Raw genomic sequence first — 24987 nt, 5'->3', positions numbered from 1 at the left:
ACAAATGCTTTCCCGAGTGTATGTCAGATCACTGTACATGTTTCTGGGTTTAACAAGGACCTCATAATAAACAAAAAATTGCTAATAATGACTTGCAGCCTTTTTCATCTGCCATTTCACCTGTTTCATGGGTTGTAATTTGATCTGTTAAAAGGGAACCTGAAGAATTCCTATCTCCATCATAAAAGATACATGACCAGTTACCAGGTGTGTGCTGCACTGCAGGGAATCTGAATGTATTTTTATACATATGAGCCTATTTATTTTTCATTCCTGTATTGACATTTTTTTCCCTGTTCAGATAGTATGAAGTTTATGCATGCAACCAGCAGTATAATTTCATTTCATGTCGAATGAAATATTCCAGTCAACCTGACATGAAAGCATTCAATGCTGAATATTTTAAGGAGAGTGAAGAAGATGAAGGGGTCTTTTCATGTTGATGTCACCATTTCTACAAGTATTAACTCTAGATTAGTGTTTTAATAATTGAGTGAGACTGTCAGGGCTGGCTTATTCTCCAGGTTGGAAACCTTTTGTTGTTTCAAGAAAGTTGTATTTTTACCTTTAAACGTGATGACTCTGCCTGTTACAGTAATAAAGGGCGATTCAGTCATTAGTATGTTATATGGATGGCGAGTTTTTATCTTTCCAAGGTGGGGCAAATTCTCTTTTTTTTTTTCTATATTGCATTTTCTTGAAGTAAGTGTACAGAAGAGATGCTTAAGGGACAAAAGAGAAATAGTCTGAGGGTACATAAACAAGATCCTTAGTACTGTGCTTCACAAATTGCATTTTGAAAGTAACAATTTTTGCACTTTTTAGAGAAAGCAAATGTAACCCACTCTTATAATATTTTTTACTTTCATTGCAGAAAAAAAGCAACTGGTGCAATGCATATTTGTTTTTAATTCCAGGGCATGGCCAAGGAAGAGACAGAACTGCGGTTTCGGCAGCTGACAATGGAGTACCAGGCTCTGCAACGAGCATACGCCCTATTGCAAGAACAGGTCGGAGGAACATTGGATGCAGAACGAGAAGTTAAGGTCTAAATGGCTTATATTACATGAAAATAAAGGATTGTAATTGTATGGGGGTTTCCAACTGTACTTGCTCAGGTTGTTTTCAAGCTAAATCAGGGTCAGCCAGCCACTCCAGCCCGCTGCTGGCTGAGAGTGCAGGGCAGGGGACTCGGCTGGGCTGGCTGCCAAGGTGGGCTCCAGGGTCTCTAACTCCAGCCAGGTTGTCCGGCATCCCCTGTGAAGTGCTGGTTGGCTGGAGGAACCACCATTACTACGGTTTAGTCTTTTCACCTCTGATCAGTTTAAGAGAAATTCAGAGAGAATTTTAATGGGAAATCCTTAAAATTAAGCTCTTTTTCTATAAAAATCTAGGACAAATAGCCTTAAATATATAATGCTTGGTATTTAATTCTTTCTGGATTCTGTGAGATTACATGATTCCTCATAAAATGTTTAGAAGGCTTATAGCTGAGATTCTTTTTCTTAATTAAATTGCAAAGTGTCCTATGCTATTCTGCCTGCCTATCTGCCTCACACAGCCCATGTGGCTTCAAACATCTGGCATAAAATGTTACATTTATTATGAGTATGGTGTATATTACAAGGACTTGACAGGAATTATCATACACAGAATGCAAGGGTGAATACAGTAAATAAAGGAGAAAATTCTGTTCTGAGCTAACAGTTTCAAGTTTAATAGGAGAAATGTAACTGCAAAGTCTTAATTTGGCTTTATATCTATTGTGTGAGCGTGTTATCCAGGAACGCTTACAGTAGTTCAAGGTAAGGGTGACAATGCTGGGACATACCCATATCATCCAACCTGGTGCCCCCGGTGGGGACACCTCTGGCAGCTGCAGCCCAGCACCACATACCACTGAGCTGTGACTGTCCCAACCACGAGCAGTTCCCTGGCCCCAATTAGACATAAAACAAATTGCCAAATTCCTCTAGCTGAAGTCCATCATTATGCTAATATTTTGGCTTTCCTAGCTATATAACTAATCTGGTTTTCTTCCACTGAATAATTCAAAGAATTAACCTCTAAGTTCTCCACTGTCTCCACTGTTGAGTACCTCTCAGACACCCAGATTTAGCAGCATCCCTTGTCTCCCGGCGACCTCCCTGTTTGGCAATCATAGATCATATCTCACTCTCTCTGAATGCTCAAACTGCGTTAAAACTAACGTTCCCAGAAGCATGCACTCTGCTCTGAAGTGTTAGGGATTGCACATGTAAAGAAAATCGTAATGAAACAAGACATGCCCAACTTGAAAAGTGACTTGATTTTACTTTTTCCATAGTGAGACAAAAAGAGAGAACAATGCAGGTAATGCAAACAAATAAGATCATTTTCATTGTAAATAACAAGATAAATAGCAGATAAATGGTTTGAGGAAAGAAAATGTTCTATAAAGCAATATTTCATGAATAAAACAGCTAATAATAATTACATTTATTCTCCAGAAAACACGTGTAGGAAGATGGTATATATTTAAATAAGCATGAAGCTACAAGTATAGTAAAAAATTACACACAATACAGTAAGACCATAAGATAGGGTACTAAATGCATAAGGAGGAATGCAGTTTGCCAGTTTGTAATGTTACATATGTAGGGTTTGTTCTGAGCTTTTTAACTCGTCAAAAATTTAAAGGAATCAGGTGTGCCCAGAATTGTCGCATAATAATTTTCATTCGTCTTCATGGAGAAATGAATCTTTGCATTACACTGGCTTTTTTAAATGCCTTGTTCTACAATAGGGAAGGCTGCTCACTGCAGACTGTCATAACCAGCTGTAAGAAGCCATTTATATTTTGCTGTCCTACTGTCTACCTAATGGGATGCTGTTTATGGTAATCTTGACTTAAGTCTCAAAATTATTATCTTATCTTACAGACTTCTTTTTATGATTAATGACTAATGTTATGTGCTTAGTTGCAAATTTATTCTGCCAAACAACTTTAAAAATTATTTGTTAGAAGTATTTGATGTTTTAATTATTTTCTGTACCTGTGTTAGCTTTCGTCTTTTAGAGAAAGTTTGATTTATTATTTTTTTCTTCTTCCCTCGTATCCTACAGACACGTGAGCAGCTCCAAGCAGAAATACACCGATCTCAGGCTCAGATAGAAGACCTGGAGAAGGCCCTTGCTGAGCAGGGGCAGGTAATGCATGCAGCCAAACACTGGCCCTTTCTCCAGCCTTCGTGCTGGGGGCAGGAGGGGGCTCTAGAAACATGCCTGTTCATATTACCATATAATACTGCAGATGCTAGTGAGCGTTTATGTATGTATAGAATAATCCTGATGCGACTCTTCAATAGCTGTTTCACTTCATACAAAGCAGACACACTAGGGAAGCAATTATTGTCCCTGTCAATGTGCACTGTAGTGACCTACCCTGCACAATCCCCATCACCGCTGCACCTCTGATTTAGGCGACATTAATGTAATCTACCAAGTACTATTTCAATAAACGTGTCAATTAATTGAAAATAAAACACTCAATACATGTGGTCTAGTTAGTTTCAAGGAGAGTCAGGCTTGCAAGGGCTTTTGAAAACCCCACTCGCCACATTTACATGTGTTAATGTCTCAAACATCAGTCCCCAAAGCCCTGAGTCCCTGTCAGTGCTTACATGCTAACTCCTGAAATCAACACCCATTAAAGCCCCATATATCTTTGCTGATCTCAGCCTTAATGCCTCACTTGCTCCAGTGTAATGGAGAGAACAGCAGGCGATGCCTGCGTGAAAGGATCTGTGATGCGTAGATGTTACAGTAAGGGAAAGCAAAAGTCAGCTGGTAAAGAGGTGCCTGAATTCGGTACACGTACAGCTTTGAAGTCAAAATGGGTGCGATATATCTATAGGACACTGAGAATTTCTCTGCACAGCCAGAGAGGAAATGAATTCCCATGCTTATTGTCACTGCCTGAAGCCCCAAAGCGCAGGGTCTGTTTGGCACCCAGCTGACAGCCATGCCCATTAGTCCTCCTCTATCCCTTTACTTGTCCCTAGCTTAAAATTGCTCTCTGTTGTTTTATTATGCATCTCCTGAAAATTAAATCGGTGAATAACAGGTCAGTTCCCTTATCAATTTGAAGATGAATATAAATACTGAGAAAGTATTATGGCAAAGAGAGGGAACAATTGTGTTTGGCAAGAAGTTGGTCTACTTTAAAATCTCACAGACTACCAGTATTTTTGATACCTAGGAGAAAACTGGGAAGGTAAAATAAAGGAATAATATTTCTTTTCTAATGAAATGTTTATTTAGTCAATGTAGAAGTAAGCTTTCCTTGCCAGCATCTTTCCTTGTAGCTCCACAAGATTTTGCTTTCTTAAAAGGAGAAAATCGGGTGTTAAATTAGAAAGTGGTTAAACGTTTCAAGGGAAGGAGGAAGTGCAGAGCACAGGCTGTGTATTTTCAGCAAAGACAAAGTGGTTCTTATCATGTGAAAAACTTTGCTGTGAATGCTTTCTTTAAATACAGAGTAAATTTGTGTATTAGGGCTATTTGAAGTGTCCAGTTCAGCTGTTTGTGTAGGTCACTGTGCAGCCTGTTCATGCAATAGCTTGTCAAATCATCTCAGTCATTCTTTCAAAAAGGATTAATTTGAAATACAACTGAATAATCTACGAAATTGCACTCTAGGAAATTTAGTCTAAATGATTAACATGAAGCACATCACATTCAACCAAACATCTATTGAGCTCTACCTTTTTCATCCCATCAGGCATTATTAAGATGTCTTATTTTTGCTTTGATGTGTTAAGGCTTACACTTGGTAATTTTAATTTCTGAATTCACTGCAAGGTGTCTGCTTTTGCATGACTGGCTCATTCAAGGCTGGCTTGGTAGTCTGTCATCTTGGTCCGACCTTGAGATTTCATTCTGCAAAGCCAGCCCCACTCAAGTTCTTGGCAGGTTTGCATGCCACTGCAGCTTTCGGTGGGTGACATTCAGCCCCTCGCAGACACCACATTATACTTCTAGCTGTTGCATGCTATTTGGATCCCTTTGGACTGTAGTGCTGCGTCCAAATATTTGCCGTTTGCATACGTCCTTGCCTAGCTAGTGTTAGAAAATTCTCCCTTGTAATGTTCCCCAAACAGAAAAGGCAGCATGGTGTTGGGAGTTTCTGATTCCCTGCCTGCAGAGCCGAGTGGCTCTCAATGCTCACAGTGCAGTTGTGCGGTCCCTTGGATGCAGGAGGATCCTGCGCCCATGTCCACACCACCAAAATCGGGGAGCATCCTGGCAGCGGGGTGGCAACTCAAGCCAAGCACCTCTACTCCACCACGCAACACCCTCCTCCTCATGGCTCAGGTGAACTAGTCAATCCTGGCACTGAGGTTACACAGTCCAGAGATATGGATAAAGTAGCGTAACACAGGAAAAGTTAAAAGGAGAATGCACCTTAAATTGGAAGAGTACAGAGTTTAAAACCACCTCGCACACTGGCATCCAAAGGTGATAAAGAAACAGGCACACCTCTAGCCTTGGGATAGCCTTGAGAATTAAATATCGCAGACTGCAAATATCCAAGCCCCAGCTGGAAATACAAGAAATGTTCCTTGGCTGTTTCTAGCTTGTGTCTTACTTTTCCAGCCAAAAAAACCAACCAAAAAAAAAAACCCAAACCCAGAAACATAAAATGTTTTTTGAGAACATTAAAATAATACTAAATCATTTGATCATTACCTTTCCAGCTTAGCCTCTTATTATTGTTAATAATGTTCTGGGGTTTGTGGCTTTTATATATACATCAAACTAAGAAATTAGTTTCAAAATAAGGTTTATTTTTCCTAGTGTTCAGAATATGTAATTTGTGTTCAGTATAATTGAAATTTAATAGTAACTGCACAGCTAGAAATACCCCTTTTAATGCAAACCAATCTTTTATCTGAAAGTGTTTTTTTTAATCATTGGAGTGTTTCTATTCCATTTGTATACTACAGACTGATAAAATAAGATGGAAAGGGTGAGCTTTCATATCATAGGAAATAACGGAATTACAATTTCATATGCAATATTATTCTGTCCCTCTTCTCTAGATGTGTGATTTAATGAAATACTTGCTACTGTGTTTGTGCTAAACATTGCCAGCTTCACCTACAATATTGGTCATTTCGTTTTCAAGGATATGAAGTGGATTGAGGAGAAGCAAGCATTGTATAGAAGAAATCAAGAACTGGTAGAAAAGGTGTTCAATGTTTCTATTTGTATTATTCAAATAATATTTGTAGCTTAAGGAATGCAGAAGGTGCAATATTTTAATCTGTATCACACAGCTCTACTGGAAATAATTCACATGTAATAACAAGATCCTTATAAACCTGCCAGAAAAAGTGGTTTTCTGGCATTCCCTATTGCCCCATAAAACATCCTGGTGTGAGGTTGTGTGAGGACGTGGTTGTGGGGGAAAGCCCCGTGCTCCCCCAGTGCTGGTGCTGCAGTCCCCACTCGTGTTGACCCCAGGGTGTGGGCTCGGACCCTCGGCGCTCATGCTGACCCCAGCATTTCCCCGGCACGGTCAAAGCGGAGCGGATCTTGAGTGACACTCTGGAAACGGTGCTAACACATGTTGCTTTATTTTGCAGATAAAACAAATGGAAGCTGAGGAAGCTCGCTTACAACATGATGTCCAGGATGTTAAGGATCAAAACGAGCTCCTGGAGTTCAGGATCTTGGAGCTTGAAGTGAGCACGTGTTGCAGCCATGGTCCTGCCCACCTGCCCTGGGCTGCGCAAGCCATGGCCGGGAGCACTGTGGCTTTGGGAACTCGCCCATGTTTATTCTAAAGAGCTGCATTGCACTGAACGAGACCAAAGGGTTTAGTACAAAGTGCTAAAAAAGAGAAAAAAAAAACCTCAAACAAACACCCAGGGATCAATACTGGTGTTCTTGATAGGTTGTTCTGGCAGTCTTACTACTTAAATAATTTTAAGATCCAGAAGATTGGCTCATGACGTACATACACATTTTACTATACTCTATCTGTTCTGAAATGCAAAGAGGTAAAACCAGAACAGATCATATGTGGGAAAGAAAAAGAAAAAGGAACTTTTTTCCATTGCCAAAACTCATTGCTGTTTTTCACCTCTTGCTAAACCTGCAGAGAAGGAATCACATGGCCTATAGACTGCTCTGTTTACTCCACTGAGCCTTCTGTTTTCTGTATCATTACCTGTATAAACAGAATCCATAAGCTCTTGGAAGCTGTTTTCCACGTTCTCCAAAGAGAGAGTAGCAAAGCAGCCACTTACAAGAAAAATTTAAATGCTATTTATATTATACTATCTGTAAGTGTATAGTTTTATTCAAATATATTATGTAGTCAAAATAATAGGTAAGTGGTCATGGTCACTGCCCAATGAAGAAGCATGGTGGGAAAATATTAGCACTGTTAATATGTACGTCTATCCTGCTTTGCAGTGAGGTGGAGGTCTTCCCTGTCAGCCCTGAGTACCCTCACAAAAGCACATGGTCTGGCCAGAGAAATGGCTCTTGCTCCTGGCTGTTAGTGTCAATAGCTACAGGGTGTAGGAAGAAGGGTTTCTGTGCTCTGTTCACCCAAAATAAAGCCACTCTGTGACAGCATTGCTTTGCAATGTGTTCAGTTAGAGTGAGCCTTTTTGAAACCATAATTATCAAGTTCTTGGTGAAGCTGCCATTTGTGACATACCGTAGTGTATAACCAAGCAATTATTGTCATTTCAGGAGAGAGAAAGACGATCACCTGCCATCAACTTCCATCACGGTCCTTTTACAGAGGGGAAAAGCCCTCTCCAAGTCTACTGCGAGGCAGAAGGTGTAACAGTAAGGGATTCTTGCTTCATACTTTCCTTTCCCTAAATAAAATCAGACACACTGTTCTGACTGCTGGTTTTCCATTTCTCTCTTGTTAGGACATAGTAGTAGCAGAGCTGATGAAAAAATTGGACATTTTAGGGGATAACGCCGTAAGTGTATGTTCCTTTAATAAATTGTGCATGCTTTGGTAAATATTTGTCCTCATGTTAAGTTAGCAAAGCCTTCTTGGTTTGCTACTGTACAACCTGTCCTCCCTGCGGTCAAAGTACTGGGCTATGAGCTAAGCATTTTCTCTCTTTTTAAGATTTTGTTAATAGCCTTCTGACCAGTGCCATGGGGGATCTTGGTGTCACAGTATTGCTTTTAAATCTGCAATGATTTGGAAAATATTCTGAAACTTTGGTGGGGGGTTTTTTCTGGTCACTGTTCACACATGGTTTGTTTATTTGCTTACTCTGCATTTGCTTTGCTTTTGCATTTTAGCAGCTGTGTATTTTAATTGTGTCTAATAACCCATAAACCTTCGACAGTAACTAGGATATTAAACAAAAAGTTACAACAGCAGCAAGAAAAGAAGAAACAAATAATATGAAATTTGAAAGCATCTCTCCTTTAGCAAATGGAAGTGATTAATTATACCTATAGTTACGTATATAGAAGATACAGATGCCCTTATATATTTTTTCCTGTACTCTCATCTATCAGCAGAGCCACAGAGCCCCCGTAGCTATGAGGGGCAGAGGAGAGCAGAGGGTCTCACAGAGCCCTCGGCCGCTGCGGGGCTCCTCCCTGGGACAACCCCGATGCAGACATTGGGTCTGCAGAAAGGTCCCCACCATTCTCACAGCTCCTCACCTGAGCTGCCCCAGCTCTCCCCTGTGCCTCTGTCAAAAACACCGTCCCCAGGGCCATGGGGGTAGCCTGGAAGTACCTCTTGTCCACCTCTCTGATTAGACCAGTTGGGTCATCGTGTCTCCACCATCCCCAGTCTCTGATATCTACAAGCTCTGCCCCACAAAATCAAGCCACGAGTTAGTGGAGGAGCTGAAACATATTGAAGCAATTAATAATCTTCACCACTGCTGCAGTTAATGATATTCACACTGGCAGAAATATGAAGAATCCTAAAATCTTTTGTGTGCAAAGAATAAAAAAAAGATACATATAACCTTAATCATGAACGAGCTAAGACTGACCCTACTAATGTGTAGAAAGATAATACCCCTTCATCTGTTAATGCCTGTGCTAACGTTGTCTTCAATGGCATTATTAATGTCAGGTTAGTCCTGTGCAGACTGTTTTGGGACAGCATCCCAAACAGGCAACTTGGAGATAAACAGGAACAGAAAAAGTGATAGCTTTTCTCAAGTTTTCTATTCTCTTTCTTTTCCTTTTGGCTTCTTTACTTACATTAATGATCTCTAGTCTATAATGTTATTTCCTCCTGATTTTTTTTTCCTATTACATACAACAAGTTAACTCCAGATGCGACACAAGGGGGAGTTCTCAGTTCTCACCTCACATAGCTTTAAGATAACTGTAGGCTGTTACCACTTGTTTTTTTCTTGTTTTCACATGTTTAACATCAGACTTAGCCACCGATGGCAGACTCCGCCCTGTGGGTGCATGTTGTCATGTCTGGCTGTTAGGGAGTCTGGGAAAGTGAACCTGTGTCCTGCCTGTGTGCAAGTGATTCCATTCTTTTCTGCACAATTTCTCACCTGCATTTCTGTAAAGCCTCCTGGCAGCTTCCAGCTGCTTCCCGCTGAACTGTCGTGAGTTAAATACGGCTTTGAGTAAGGCAAACCCTTGAGAGAGTACCTCTAGGAGTAGAGCATAAGGTCAGAGGAGTGCAATACATCCCCTGCAGCCTACGGGTTCACTGGGGACAGGCACAGAGAAGGGGGGCTGAGGAACACAGATGCCCTCCTCTTCCCCACAGACAGGGGAGTCAGGTCAGGGGATAACTCACAGAACAGGAAAGAACACCATTAATGTTCTGTGTGGATGTTTTCATTTTTAATGTAACATAACTTATTTTAAAAAAAAATTACATTTATGGAAGAGATAATTTTCAGGGGTCCTCAGGACAGGTCTCCTCCCATCCCTGCCAGATAGCACTTCCACTGTCGCCAGCTTTGTGCATTAAATTGAAGTTCACCATAGTCACCCTTCTTACCACTTCCTAATTACCCTGTGGGAATGATAACACACGGAGACTGGCCCATCCTCCTGTACCTGACAGCAGTGGGTCAGACTTGGCTCTCTGGATCTGAGCAAATATGGGTCCCAAACTAGAAGGATTCACTTCTGCTACTGTAGATGTGGTCAGAGTAAGACTGGTTTGGGATGAATGCAAAACAGCTTCAGTATTTTCATTAAAAAAAACCTCAAAAACAACCAAAACAAACCCCAAAATATTAACTGAAAAACTAACATCTTAACAAGTGTTTTCCAAAATCATGACTTTTAGCTGTGCAGAATAAGGATTGTGTATTAACCTACTGTGCATAAAATGGAACACAGAGGACTTAAGATTGCATCTCTTTTCTTAATGGCACATTGTGCTAAACTTGATTTTGTCTTGTGTAACTGTGTGTTTATTCCCTGCTGGGAAAAAGTAGATCCAGTCTCAATATCTTTTTTTTTTGTAAATGTGGGAATTTTAGAAGAATTAACTATATGTATGATAACAATTCAACATGAATAGTTACAATCATTTTTACAATGTTGCATTACAATACTAGTTTTCTTTGCCTTAGTTTATTTTTCCTCAAACATATTTAATTTCATATTTATTTAAAACAGCAGTAGCCCAAGTAGTGGATTAATAACAAGACACTGGGATTTGTTGTAATTATATTCCTCTTTTGGTGCAGAATCTGACCAACGAAGAGCAAGTAGTTGTCATACAAGCAAGGACAGTTCTCACATTGGCTGAAAAGGTAATGACTGCATCACTCATCAGTAAACGTGTGTCATGAAAGCATCTGACCCTCTCAGAATAGCTCACTTGAGGACACTGGTGATGTAAATGATAGTTTCATCACAAAATGCCCTGATTCTTTATCTGGAATTACACTTACACTAGTTTTTGTCAAAATAAAGGTAACATTCAGACAATACAGACAGACATTGCTTATTTTAAAATGTTACTTAATTAACAAAATGATGTTAGAAGGTAAATGGCTAGGCTTTGAAATAATGCTTTTTTCCATCACCAATATATATAAAAGAAAAGATGTAATAATAAAGTTAATTTTTCCCCTTTTATTTAGAGAATTTAAGTACTTGTAGTGTGTGCTGACACACCCTAAAGTCACAGTGAAAGCTGAATACGCAGACGTGCTTGCCTCTGCTCTTTACGCTTAAGCACCCGATCTCTGTTTTTGTGCACAGTGGCTACAGCAGATAGAGGTGACAGAGTCTGTGCTGCAGCAGAAGATGCTGGATCTTGAGAATGAAAAGGTACGGAGAGACAAGGGGAACAAACCGGCGGGAGAGGCAGCAGGAAGAGCAGTCGCGTTAGGGCCACAGCCGTTGCACTGACTGCCTCTTCCTTGTGTCCGCAGGAGCTGTTCAGCAAGCAAAAGGGCTACCTGGATGATGAGCTCGACTTCAGGAAACAGTCCTTGGACCAAGCTCACAAGGTGAGGAAAACCAGTCTTGACTGAGTTATGCCATCTTGATTAACTTACCTCGTGTAATATGGGTAGTCTGCCCTCTATAGAAAAATTCTTTGCTAATGCAGAGAGCCAAGGACTAAATAGGCTGAATCTTAAACAAACCCTCTATACCCTGAGCTAACAGTGAGTTCCTTATGAACCAAGTTCCTTGTGTTTGCAAGGTTCTTGCAGGATTAGGACCTCAATACTGATTTATTAAACACAAATTGTAATTTAGCAGAGGTTTTGGTAAATGACTGATAAGAAAATGATGTTTTCAGTAATTTCTCTTTTCCTCTCAAAATAAAGATTTTGACCTAGACATTTCCTTAGATCTTAGATTACAGCCTCTGTAACCAAAACAGCTGGAGGTATTATGTGATTCTGTAAATTGGAAATGAAACTGCTTTTATGTCAAGTTCGTCATTAGCTGGTCCTAACCCATTTCAACCATCTCTTCAGTCATCAGCTGTCTTGTTTCCTTCAGTTAGAGAAAAGTTCAATGTATACTCATGAAAGACATAAATGCATAGATTTTCATATTGATTTATCTCATTCTTTCAGTTCCATTTAAATCTTGAGCACAGTTACACTTCCTGAGCAGCAATGAGTATTTATGCCTCTTTTTCTGGATACCTATTACCTATTTGTACCTCAAACCATTTGGGGGAAGCTTTTACTCACTACACTTTCTGTTCCTGTAAGGATGATTTTTAAGACTGATTTTGCCAAATGCTGAGCTATATCTGGAACCAATGTCTATGGACAATGGAAACCCTGGAATGTACACAAGCCCCTTTTACCTGTGGTCTCAGCCCTAACGCCAGATTATCTCCTGCAGCCTTGAGCTGTTCTGAGAAGCAGTTTGGTGCAGCCAAAGATTGAGCCTGTAGGATTCATCTTCAAAGATAAGCCCTGGGAGAGGTTATCCTCTGGGTCTTGGGCGAGTTCTGAAACAGATCCATAAATCTGAGTATGCAGAAACTTGCAACAGCAGCAGAGTGGGAAAAATTGTATGGCATCACTTGAAACTCCTAGTGACGTCATGGAGTCTGCAGGAGAGCTCAGACATGAAGCTGTGGCTGTCGATTAGGGCGTTACTCGGCATCCCTGCGGCTCATGGCCAGCCACTCGCTCTCCATCCATGAGATGGATTTCCAGTTCCAGGATGCCAAATTTACCAAAGAGTCCAACAACTACCTGCTCCTTGGCTCTGCTGCTGGTGGAGAGGGAACGAGCGTAATAAATGTGTTGCAGCCCATGCAGAAGTAGCTGAGGGTTATTTGCATTTTCCTGTATTCTTTGAACGCATCACGCGAGTGTCCCCAGGCAAAGTGATGGGCTTTACTCCCAGGCACAAATGCAGTCTGAAAGCAGCGAGAAAGCTTTGTTCTGCCCCAAAATTTGAGTGGCAAAAGCTCTTTTGATTTCTACAATTTGTTCCACTTCCGTGTTTCCTTTGTGCCCCTTGAGATGAGGAGCCGCTAATCTTCCCCCGCTGACTGCAGCCAACAAGATTACCAGCTGTAACCGCTAAGCTTTTTGCATGGTTTTCACTCCCTTTGGTTGCTGGCAGGGGATTTTGCTCCAAGAAGCACTTGGCTCACACAGAGATTTCTGACACAGCTGCTGCTCTGGAGATCGTGAATTTCCCCACGCTCTTCTTTCTTTAGAAGTCAATATAATCAGAGAGGGATAACGGTTGTGTAATTGAGGTTTGGGACCCAACTGAAATCCATGTCTCAAATAACAGCATTTTGTTGAGACAGTTACAGTTAGCAAGGATGTTAGCATTATTTTTAAAAGTGAAACCAGAATCTGCTTCTGAGATCTGATCTAATCTAATCTTCCTCATAGAGGTACCACGGTTGCTGTCTTTCAGTTACCATCAGTATCCATAACTCCTGCCATGATGTTGTTATTCTTGCAAATGCTTGTATTCTTCTGTCCTGACTCTGCTAAGACATAGTAAGAAAACACCACCAGCAGCCTCAGGTGGAAAAACTTGTCGATTTTGAGCTGAATTATCACAACAGACATCTACAGCATTTTCAAACAGCCTGTCTAGAGGTTCAAGCTGCACTATGGCAGCACTCCTGTTCTGAAGCCATGGAGACCTCTGCAAGGTTCAAACCACACTATTGCAGTCGTGTTCTCCTGAAGCCACGGAGAGCTCTGCAAGATGCCACCAGCTTTGGAGAGGGTGTGCAAAGGTGCCGTCATTTGCTGCTTTGTCTCTTTCTCTATGTCAAACTTGCTGAAAAAGATTTTGTCTTGGTTTTGGCTTGCCTGAAGGAATAGCATTCATCTTGGCCTTTGAAGCAGAAGACATTGTCTGGCAAGGTCACCAGGAAGGTGACCAGGTGTCAGGAGGGTACCAGGCTCAGTGACCCTGGGGAAACATTGCCACTCCGTTTCCTACACACTTCTATATCTCAATAAATCTGGAGGGTACATCTGTCTTTGTGCAAGAGACATTTTCTGATGCAGTGAAGTAAAGGCTCTGCAGCCTGAGGCTGCAGGAAGAGAGCCCAGCTACCAGATACATTTTTCTTGAGCATAAAGCCTCTTGGAGCTGACCGCTCTGCCAGAGAAAGTGCTGGAAACACCTTTTGGTGGGGCATTTCAAGCAAGTTGGTACAAAATGCTGCAAGCACACAACAGGGAGTCATTCCTTTCTGGCAGGAGTATGAACTGGTGCTGCCATGCCCTCTGCTGCTGTGAACAGAATAGCTGGGAAACGTGAACTGAGAGACTGAACATTACATTTAAAAATATCTGTAACTCACAAAATGAGTCTTTTATGACCCTCTTCCCCTTTCCCTTTTCCCCTTTCTCCCTTTTCCCTTTTCCCTTTTCCCTTTTTTTTTCTTTTTGCCTTTTCTCCCCACAGCCATCTCCCCATCTCCAGAAAGGAGAAGCTGACACCCGTATATTTTTTGAGAGGCAGACTAGGTTGGGCCCAGGGGCCGTCCCAGTTCCAGTGCTGCTCAGAGCCCCACAGGATAAAAGCAGCCTAAAGTATTTTCCCCCTGGATTGAGTTTTCTGCACTGTCCTGTGTGGGAGGCTCAGCACACAACCCCTCTACCACTCCCATTGCCTTACCGGGGTAGGAGTTTCAGTTCCTCACAAAATCCTCATCTGACCAGAGACGAGGTCAAGCTGACAGCCTTATATTGTTTTTGATTAGCAAATTCTGGAATTAGAAGCCATGCTCTATGATGCCCTGCAGCAAGAAGCTGGAGCCAAAATTTCCGAACTTCTTTCAGAAGAGGAGAAAGAGAAACTGAAGAGCGCCGTAGAGCAATGGAAGCGGCAGGTGATGAGTGAGCTCCGGGAGAGGGATGCCCAAATCCTGCGAGAAAGGATGGAGCTCATTCAACATGCACAGCAGGTAGGCGCCGGTGCACAGGCATGGCGAGATTTGGGGTGGGACGGTCCCTCAGATGGAAACGTAATGAACTTGTGAGCACCAGCCTCTCCTCATAGAGCTGTACCAGAAATGGCTGGTCCTGCGGCCAGATTTTGATTTGCCTTGGATAATCCCTGCAAACAGGGCATTTTGATTTTCATTAATTTGTCACACATAGTGACATTCACAGAGGACTCATCTACAGCTTAGCACCCAATTTATTTTTTTAGAAGCACAGCACATACAATTTATATCTCCAAAAATAATGCATCTTCTGGGTACATCTGTATTTGGTTGGTTAATAAATATTTTTTTATTTGACATCTGACAGAGAATTAAAGAGCTAGAAGAAAGAATTGAAGGCCAAAAAAGACAAATAAAAGAGTTAGAGGAAAAGGTAAGGTAATGCAGATGAAACAGTTATTGTATGTGCACATGACCACATATTCATTTCACCTTGGCTAAGAAAACACTCTTATAAAAAGTTTGTGTTTGTTAGTGCAGTGAGTTAATGTGAAAGTGCTCCAGGAAACCATTTTGCATTTGCATTAGTCCCTCTGAGAAGGAAAGGTTGCCAGCTTAAATTGAACCTTTCCTTCTGTTATCCTTCAGAAAAGTTTGAAACACAGGACTTAGCAAGGATAGAGGGGTCCATCTGCCCTGGGAAGGGAGTGATGGAGAGCTGCTGGATGGCAGAGGGATGAGGTCTCGCACGTGCTCTGGGGAAGGAGCCAGGGATCTTTTCTCCTTCCCCTCTCCAGCATTTGCACGTGCAGCTGCACTGACCTGCCTTCCCCAGAGGGAATGAGGAGGCTCTCTCTCCTGTCCTCACCTGCAGCCACAGCAGTCACTGCCATCGTGGTTAATGTCATCGAGCTTTCTCTGGTCAAGCCATAACTGTTGAATTTTGCCCTAAAATTACCCTCATCTGAAACCATCTATTTCTAGTGAAATTGCCATGGGAGAACTTGTTCAGGTACAACAGGGACTGAGCTGGACTTTCACCTGAAACTAAACCCAAACCTTAGCACTGTGGGGTTTTTTGAGGTATCAGAACAATTCAGCTAATTTTTTTCCTCCCCATTTTTCCTGAGCCCTTGGCTGCGACTGGGCTGGGCTCCGCTGGGGCAGGAGACGACTCTCATCAGTCCGAGGGTTGCTGGGCTCTGGCTGAGCTGAGCCAAGCCCTGAGCCCTCAAAGCTTACTTCACACTTTATATTTCCTTTCAACTGAGAGTTTTGTTGCACTCTGTCTGTAACCACAGCTTATTTCTCAGCTAAACACACTGTAAACTCTTGTTCTCTTTCTTCTCTTCCATTTTTTCCTCTCCTCCCTCCCCTTTTCAGTTTTTATTTTTGTTTTTATTTTTCTCTTTAGCTTTCATTCTTTGGTCATAGTCCTTCAGGCCACACACAAAAGGTAAGCCCTCGGATCACCTCTGGTCTCCCCTCTTCTTCTTGTAAAGCATCAGAGCCTTCCCCTTGCTGCTCAGGCTTCAGCAGTATTGGGGGTGGTCTCCTGGGTGCCCAGATAACCCCAAAATGGAAATCTCTAAAGCCACTACTCCTCGCCACATGGTTGGGCTGTCTGACATGCTTGTCCTGTCTTCAGACTAAAAAAACAGAATGGTGGGGGGGGGTACATGTCATTTATAAATGTGCATTTTTCCCAGCATCGTGCCTTAGGGCCCTAGATATTGCCCAACCCTGCCTTTTTTCCCATGTAAATAGGCGATAAAAAGCCAATCTGTTTGTGCTTCCAGAGATGGTAGAAATGCCCACATCATGCATGGCACTGAGGGGAACATTCCTTATTAGTCATCAAAGTCAATAGAATACAACACAAATCCTTTTTTATCAGTTTTACAATTCAAACAGATAGTTATAAATATAAACCTTACAGAAATTTCATGCGTGTTATTTTTGCCCAGATATACTTTTTTTTGATCCATGTTTTTATACCTTTTTCTTGTTTCAGCCCACTGAGGAAGCTAGAATTGCTTCTACTGTTATTAACAAGAAGACAGCACTGATTACCAAGACAGAAAAAGAGACATTGCCATTTCAAAAACTCCAGATATCTCTCATATTTTGCTACTGGCGGTGGAAGACGCGATCTTTCTGACCCTTTCAGACTGAAGCTGAACTAGGGTATGTGGAAATTTCTGCACAGGTGGCGTCTGCACCACTGAAACCTCTGACTGAGCATTTTGAAAAGCTAGAACTAAGCTGACAAAGAAGAAAGCCAAAAACCCCCTCCCTCCCCTACAGCCACAGGCTCCTTCCCGGAGTCTTGGCTCTGCTGCTTGAACTAACTTTCAGTGGAAGTCCTGGGTCTGCTGCTTGAAATAGCTCTCAGCTTTACGTAAGGAGCAGTATACTAATTCAGATAAACTGAATATATTTCGGTTCCCTGCTAAGCAGGTAGTAAATTGCTTCTCTGTAGAAGTGACCGTGTCCTGTTTTATATGCCACACATTTATATTTGTTATTCATAGTTATTTAAAAATCTGTCTTGAAAGAAGATTTTAGGAAGAGTTCCAGAGGAGTGACTCACAAAAAGATAAATGTGAATGAAAATGAAGTGGTTTGTTCCAAGGTATTTCTTTATAACAGAGGGTATGTCCAATAGTTATCCCACAAGCCTGGTTTTAGGGAAAAACATGAACCTATGTTTGAACCCTTCAAGAAAGAAAGTTGTAATTTTGGGGGGAGTTTTCAGTAGACCATGGCCCACAGCACGATGAGAAAAATGGCACAATAATTTATAAATTGCTGTCCCTAAATGATGACAAAAGACTTAACATTGTCCCAACAAAAAGTTCAGCCTGGAAAAGAGTGAATGGAAAACACGTTGTCCCTGATCCGCACGCTCTGGGCTGGGGGAGGCGGCAGAAAGGAACAGAAGATTTTATCACCTTGAGGCAAGGGAGCACAAGTACCACAGAGCCCGAGCCCAGGAGGCTAACACAGGAGCCAGGAAGGAAAAATGGATCATCTAGAAAAACGAGTGAAGGAGGGAAAATCCGGAAGAAATCCCACCGGTGTGAGTTGCTAAATGGGAACTGCAGCCGAGCGCACAAACCTGGGGCTGTCGAGGAAGAGCAAGAACAAGCTCCTGTCTGCAGCTTTCCACAGCTGCAGTGTCACGAAGGTCCCCAAGGATGCGGGTGCGAACTGCCTGTCCCTTGAAAGCACGAGGCAGGAAGCAAAATCAGAGCTCCTGACAGGTAAGACTGATTAACTGGAAACCAATTTATTATATAATTATATATACTATGTAACTTCCTTTACATGGCTGTTAGTCCCTCTTGCTCAAGTTAAAATGTTTCTGATGATAATGCAGAGAAAATTTTGAAATGACCAAAGACTTTATGTAAACATTATTTATATTTCTATCTCTATTTTACTTTAGTAATTTAGGTACTGAATTTCAGTATGATGTAATCACAAATGCTTATAACTTTATTTCTTTAGATCAGTGGTCACTCTTAACAAAAAAGTACTAGGTAGGTAATGAAATGCACTGTCAAACTTCTTGTATAAACAGCAAGCAGTCATGCTACTTTAAAAATGTGTATTTTAAATGCAATAGATGAAAATAATTTTCATTTTGGATTGAAAAGACATAGTATTCAGAAAAGTATTTTAATTCACAATTTCACTTACTTTTTTTCTGATTTACACTGGTAATGAGTTACTTGGCTGGTAAATATGATGGGGACAGTAGCAGCGGTCACCCTAGCACTGCCTGAAGCTGTCTTTTTTCAAGAATATTTAAGAATACAGGGACATTAAACAGGGGACCGGAACCCCGCTGGACAGTTGACAAGAAATCGCTGCTGCCACAGCCTGGGGGAGTTTGTCATGCCCAGAAAGACTAGTGCTCGCTGGACTCCGTTCTCTCTCTCCCCAAATGAGGGAAAATACTCAAATCTCAAAAAAATAACAACCTGGAATACAACTCTTGTTTTCCAATCACTCCTGTGGATAATGCTCAGGATAACTCAGTCAACAGGCAAACCAACAGGCAAATCAGAGCGCTCATGATAGTGCTTGGAGGCCGTTTCTTTTTTCAGTGTTGTTGGGGCTGTCCCAGTACTTGTTAATGTTATACTTCTTACATCTAGTACTTCTCACAAGACTTGTTTCTGCTTTAAAGAAGGAATTGTCTCTCTGTACTTCATCCCATCTGTTTTCTTCTTTTTCTTTTTTTCCCAAATAGTTTTTCTAAGCAGAATGTCTATCAAATCTGAGTTCAAACATCTGTCAGATCTTAAGGTGTTTGGCAGCAGGTTATTGATTTGCTGCTCTAGATAGGATTGCTGCTTTTAAAATCAATCAGACATAGGATGTCTACATATAGAGGGATGCATACAGGGAGTCGTGGAAATTATTTGTCTTACACTGTGCTCGCTGAGGTAATCTGTGCTCAGGGTTAGATTCGACGATGCCCACTCTTCTTCAAAACTTGCAGTTGCACATCTCAGCCCTGCTAGTTTTTAGAGAGGGGTCAAAATTCTTCATGTCTGTCAGTGTCACGCCAGTCTCCAAGGGGCTAGCATTTCCTGGGCAGTAAGATCAATGAGATCTATGCATTTAGTAACCCAAAAAAGAAACCTTAATGCAGTCAAAGGAGGGAAATAATTTAAATCAGGAAATGGTTGAGATGGGTATATGACAATGGGAGGGCTTTTTAAAAACAAGAACAGATTTACAAAGATGGCAAACTGAAACCAAGAAGAAAGACTTACCCAAGTCTTTCTTTCATGTGAGACGTAGCGTGAGCCTTTCTGGGAGCACTGGCAGGAGGGTGGTTAACCTCCAGGTCTCAGACTGCTCTCTGCCTTGCTACATGGAGGCATTTCAGACACTTACTAAAGCAAAAATTAAGTGCTCGCACGTGGGGTTGGCAAACCTATAGACTCTGAGTTGATATATCTTAATGTGTGCTTATTATTAGAGGCTTTCAGGATAATACCATTATTATACCCTTAACACACCTACACGCCCGTGTTTCAGCAGTGCTCACATGCAGCGGGAATCACACCACGGCACAATCTCCAGGTTATGGCGAACGGCTGAAGCGGTGGGTGGGAGCTGGTGTGGAGGAGGCTGTGGGGGGCTGCGCCCCAGCCTTTCCCAACAGGGTGCTCGGTGCAGCCCGGGATATGCTGGAACATGCTCTGGAGAAATGGGAAAGGAAGGGAGAAGTATTGAATAGGGATCACAGGCTGCAAGCGACATAAGGTGCTGGGGGCAACACAGGACAGTGGCATCAGAGGTGACACCAGCACAGGAGGCCAGTCAAAGTCCAACGAGTGCCTTTTTCTGGCTTTTCTTAGTTTATGACTGCTTAACTTCTCAGCATACTTTTGATAACATTTTGATATGGGGGGGGGTGTATAAATACATACATGTGTTGTAAGCACAGGGAAAGTTGCAGTTTCAAGTATTTTATAAAAGTATTATTTATGCACCAAATGTATGCATTAATTATGCACCAAATTTAAATTTCATTACAAGATTAAGCGCTCCTGTTGGGTTGCACTTAACTGTAGCCGGAGCGGGCGGTGAGGCGGCGGGGGGAGCCGAGGGGTACCAAATTGTAGAGTAACCCATCAGCTGGATCAGCCACTGGAGGGTGCTGCAGGCAAAAGGAAACTGGAAATAGTGTGTACTGTAGGGTAATAAACTGCTGCCTTATCAGATGTTTTGTTGTTTTAAGCAGTTTTAGGAAGTTGCTTTAGGCAGTTATCTTAGTCATTTTTCAGTGTACGTTTAAGTCATACTGGAGATTAGAGACTCCCAGGGATAGGTAGCACTCTCATATTTCCAAATACATAAGTTGTCAGTTAAGCTAAGAGAAACTTTTCTTGATAGAAGGGCTTGAGCATCCCAATTTTTTTTCCCAATTATCTTAGTTTAATTAAAAAAAACACATTTATTATAACTCTAATATTTGTTTATTCAAAAGAAATAATATCTGAAACATGCTGAAGCCCAGGTTTCCGTAAGGGAAATCTGTACTTGATGCACAAGCTTGTACTTGAATGTATATGCTTTAGGAATTCAGCGGCATGTGTCTAAGCATATATTCAATCAAATCCAAAATGAACGCTGGGAGTTACATCCCAGCATTAGACTCATATTTTATATGTCTGGCCAAGAGGCTTTCTGGTTTCAGGTGCAAACCCCTAAGACCCTGCGTATCATAAGGAAACCCGTCCCTCGGGTTGGAATTGCTCAGGACATGATGCTATTGGGTTTCAGAAGGTAATTTTCCCTGTCCCCTTTTTTTGCTGTCTACAAGCTTCTTGTCCTGCTCCCCTCGCCCTCACAAAGTATGTACACCCCTCTGGTCTGTGGCCCCATTCATCACTCTGCAGGAGGTGGCTACTGACCATGCCATTCCCACGGGGAACCCCCGTGGTCCCAAAGGCTTCTGGGGCCACTGGTGCAGCAGGAGGGGGAACCCCAAGGACCCAAACAGCTCACCCTTACAAAGAAGTATTCCCTCCATGAAGAAGGATCACATCTGGGCAGTGATCCAGTTTGATTCATGACTGTAAGGTTTCCTGTTGGTAATAGAAGGTATTACTGTAATTACAATCTTAATTATTTTACTCTTAATTAAAACATTGAAAATACTAACATTAAAAGAAGATTATTTACATTTTTTCAATGATAGAAGGATAGAGAGAAGACCTCAGTCTAAAAGAGGGTTGCCATGTTTAATTGGCGCATGTGGAACAGCGCATGCTTCAGAAGCATGGAGAGATGCCTCTCCCCCAAAAATCGTCAGTGATGTTGACCAGCAGTGAATGGGCTTTAGGCTCATCATGGACAACGACCTCAGACAGTAACCCATCTATTTTCAGATCCTCTAGCCCTTGTGTTTCTTACATCAGCATAAATTCTTTTTAGAAGTGGTTTTAAGATTTTTAAGAAAGAATATACAACATATTTCCTACATTAGGCAGCAATTAGAAACACCAATTTCAAATCTTCAGAATCTGATCTCTTTATTTAACTGTGGGTAGTACGTGCGAGCGTGCACTGCGGTAGGGTGAGTGGCATTTCTCCCAGCGAACGCCTACAGAGCTCCCGCTGGGGTCACCTTCTTCTCCACCAGTGCTGGATCTGTCCACGTGAACCTGTTTGGTTTGTACATAATTACTTTTCTTTAAATTACTTTATGCATTGATCCCATAATCAAATTGCTTTTTTATTGGTGTGCTCTAGTTGTCAGAAGACGTTGGGTGTTTTTTAAGGTCAGCAGCACATTTTTCCAGAAATGATCCACAGAGGAGATGATGAGCTACTGGAGCTTAAATTTTCCTGTAATGTTCTATCAGCTGCCTTCTGTATATATATATTTTCATGCATTTTGAAAGGGGTTGTAAATGGCTTTCTTCATGGGGGTACGGAGATAAGGTTAATGAGCTACATTATTAGAATATTAATTGGCAAGTCTTTGCTGTGCAGGATGACCCAAAACATGTTTGTTTAAAGTGAACTGTGTAGGGGAAATTTAAGCCTTCAAGAAGCCTCCAATTGAGCAAACGGCATTCGGGGGAAGATATAAAGGAAATGACTCAAAGGCTGCTCATTTTTACTGCACTGTAATTCTTGTGAAACTTTCTTGATATCAGCAAAGGGCAGAATTTGGCTCAATAATAATAAAGTGATTTCCGGCACATTAATAATCATCAATTTATATAAAAGCATAGGGTGTCTCGCTGCACAGTATTTCTGCTTTAATGTTTCAGGGGTTGTTACAAACTGAAATGCAGAGAAATGACAATGTCAGTCTGAATTTACAGATGAGATGAGATGGAGGTCCTCAGGCAGGAATAACGACATCGTTGGTGCTTAAGGATAGCTTCAGCACAGTGCAGATTTGAGGCACATCTGGGAAAACTCTGATCATGGAGAGGTCTCAGTTTATAAAGAGGCTGCTATTTACTGTTTTACTAACTCCCACAGGAAAACAATTTGAAGCAGACCTGCTGAGATTTTCCTTCCAAGCAGAGCATCTGTGTTATGGCAGTAACTTTCCGTTGTGCTTCCTGGACAGGTTAAGAAACGGCAGTAGCTGGGACAATTCTTTACGTTATCCTCTCTACAATCAAGAAGCCTACATTCCTGTTTTGTTGTAGGGGTATCTGATATACAGCATAATTAATAAAGGTGTTCTTATATCTGGGAGAAGTAGCGAAGAGCTTTCTCAGAGTGTAAACATCCTGTAAATTTGTGCACAGCAGCAGCAATTCTGTGTCGTGTCTGCTTCTCCCTCAAAACCTTGGGAGCTTGTATCCCATATCTTTCTCTCAGAAAGAAAATTGCAGACATGCAGAGCCCGGAGTTTGGAATAAATCGCCACAGAGGCATTTCTGCGTAAACTGACCATTTCCTGGTGTGCCTCGTGGACTAGACACGCTCCACAGTGACTATTTGTTTCACATCTGTATCATATCAGCAATGTAGGGTTTTGTTAGGGAAAAACAACAAATGAGTAATTATCATTGAAATACACATTCAGTACAGAACTGAGATTTGCATTGTAAAAACCTGGTCCACGGAGCTGCTTTTAAAGATAATCGTTTATTTAATCATTCATTTTCCAAAGTACTCCCAGGCATAGCAGATTCAGTTGTCATTAAGTCTGAAGTGTTCTTCCCCTTAATTTTGTTCGTGCTGAGTTCTTGTAAATAACAAGGTCACAGATTTTTATAATGTACCAAATTCAGTATTAGCCTGAAGAATTAATTAGCTGGAAAATCTATTACAAAGTGAACTTTTTTTTTAGAAAATGCATTATATTTGTAACTTAATATGTTTGTGTACACACATCTGCATATATATATAAATACATTTATATATGCATAGCATTAATTTGCAAGGCTTGCAGCAGTCAAAACTTTTGGAGAAGTTGTTACACTGATACGTAATAGCAAAGGAAGAAAAAAGATATATTTTTAAGCATTCTCTAGCATAAATTAGCAGGAACCTTTTCTTGGTTCCTGTCAGGGACCTCATCCTTTCACTTCTGATAGAGAGCCAAGGCACACAACAAAACACTTAAATATTATCTGGATAATCAAATTTTAAGCATAAATGCAAATTAGCTAGATTAAACTTAATTTTTTATGACTAGTTCACAGTGCTGTTAGGCACAACTTTTTGTGAATTCATGCTCTTCATTCATAAAGATTTCACATAATAGGCCTGAAAAAGTGGTACAACTGTTTGGTAGTATCATATCATGGACATTATGTATCCCTTCCAATGCTATTATAATATGCATATATAGAAGCATAAAAATGTATTGTGAAGATTTTGTTTCGAGATGTATTGGGAAGAGTCAAAATTCTGAAGATTTTTTGTTAGATAATTACATGAGAAAAATTAATATTGACTTACTATTTAGCATTATTAGCTATTAGGATGCTGTGTTATTGAGTCTTAAACTTCTAGTTTTCTGGTTTTAGTCTAGTTTTGTAAGGACACAGAAACATTGTGTGTCTGCCTGCCCAGCTAATCCCGCTGCATGCAGATTTGGGGTTTCGGGGGTGCTGGCCTGACAGCAGAGAGGGGACAGCCTGGCCAGGGGGTGGATCAGACATGGGACGGCTCCAGACTGACTGTGCTGGAGAGGTTAATGTAAGGGTGGCTATGTGCAGATGGGATGGTGCTCTGTTTCCTCCGTAAAACTCTGCTGCTTATAGGGTTTGGGTGTTACTGTACTCCACTAAAATGAAACCAAATTTTTGTGCTGAATCCAGGGAGCAGGATGTCTCCTTACACCTCTCATCTGCTCCACAGTGGCACAAATGTGAGGGCTTCCCTCAAATGTGTGTTGTATCCAGCTTGCGAGGTCAGCCCCTAATCCACCTACATGTGTGCCTCCAGTCCTGCACATCCCAAGCCCACCACATTTGCTCCATGCATGCAGATGGTCTTCAGCGCATGAATGCAGTGGGGTTGATACGCAAAGTGGATGTTTCTGCACTTCTGGGTCATTAGAAATCCCAGATAAACCTCCCCCAGGAAAGGAGAATATG

General features: G+C 41.5%; 1 protein-coding gene across 1 annotated transcript in view; it reads left to right on the top strand.

Moving 5' to 3' along the window:
- Positions 1-16318, top strand: part of JAKMIP3 (Janus kinase and microtubule interacting protein 3) — a 38866-nt gene extending 22548 nt beyond the window's left edge. The window contains exons 10-21 of the mRNA XM_009325849.1: positions 918-1046; positions 3106-3189; positions 6170-6232; positions 6630-6728; positions 7750-7848; positions 7938-7991; positions 10722-10787; positions 11242-11310; positions 11415-11492; positions 14699-14902; positions 15252-15317; positions 16268-16318. Of these exons, the coding sequence (XP_009324124.1) occupies positions 918-1046; positions 3106-3189; positions 6170-6232; positions 6630-6728; positions 7750-7848; positions 7938-7991; positions 10722-10787; positions 11242-11310; positions 11415-11492; positions 14699-14902; positions 15252-15317; positions 16268-16318 (1062 nt within the window). The remainder of the gene's footprint in view (positions 1-917; positions 1047-3105; positions 3190-6169; positions 6233-6629; positions 6729-7749; positions 7849-7937; positions 7992-10721; positions 10788-11241; positions 11311-11414; positions 11493-14698; positions 14903-15251; positions 15318-16267) is intronic.
- Positions 16319-24987: the final 8669 nt, after the last annotated feature.

Source organism: Pygoscelis adeliae, unplaced genomic scaffold (assembly GCF_000699105.1).
Source record: "Pygoscelis adeliae isolate BGI_AS28 unplaced genomic scaffold, ASM69910v1 Scaffold4, whole genome shotgun sequence".
In the NCBI taxonomy this organism is placed as follows: Eukaryota; Metazoa; Chordata; class Aves; order Sphenisciformes; family Spheniscidae; genus Pygoscelis; species Pygoscelis adeliae.
This window is presented reverse-complemented; position numbering and strand designations above follow the sequence as displayed.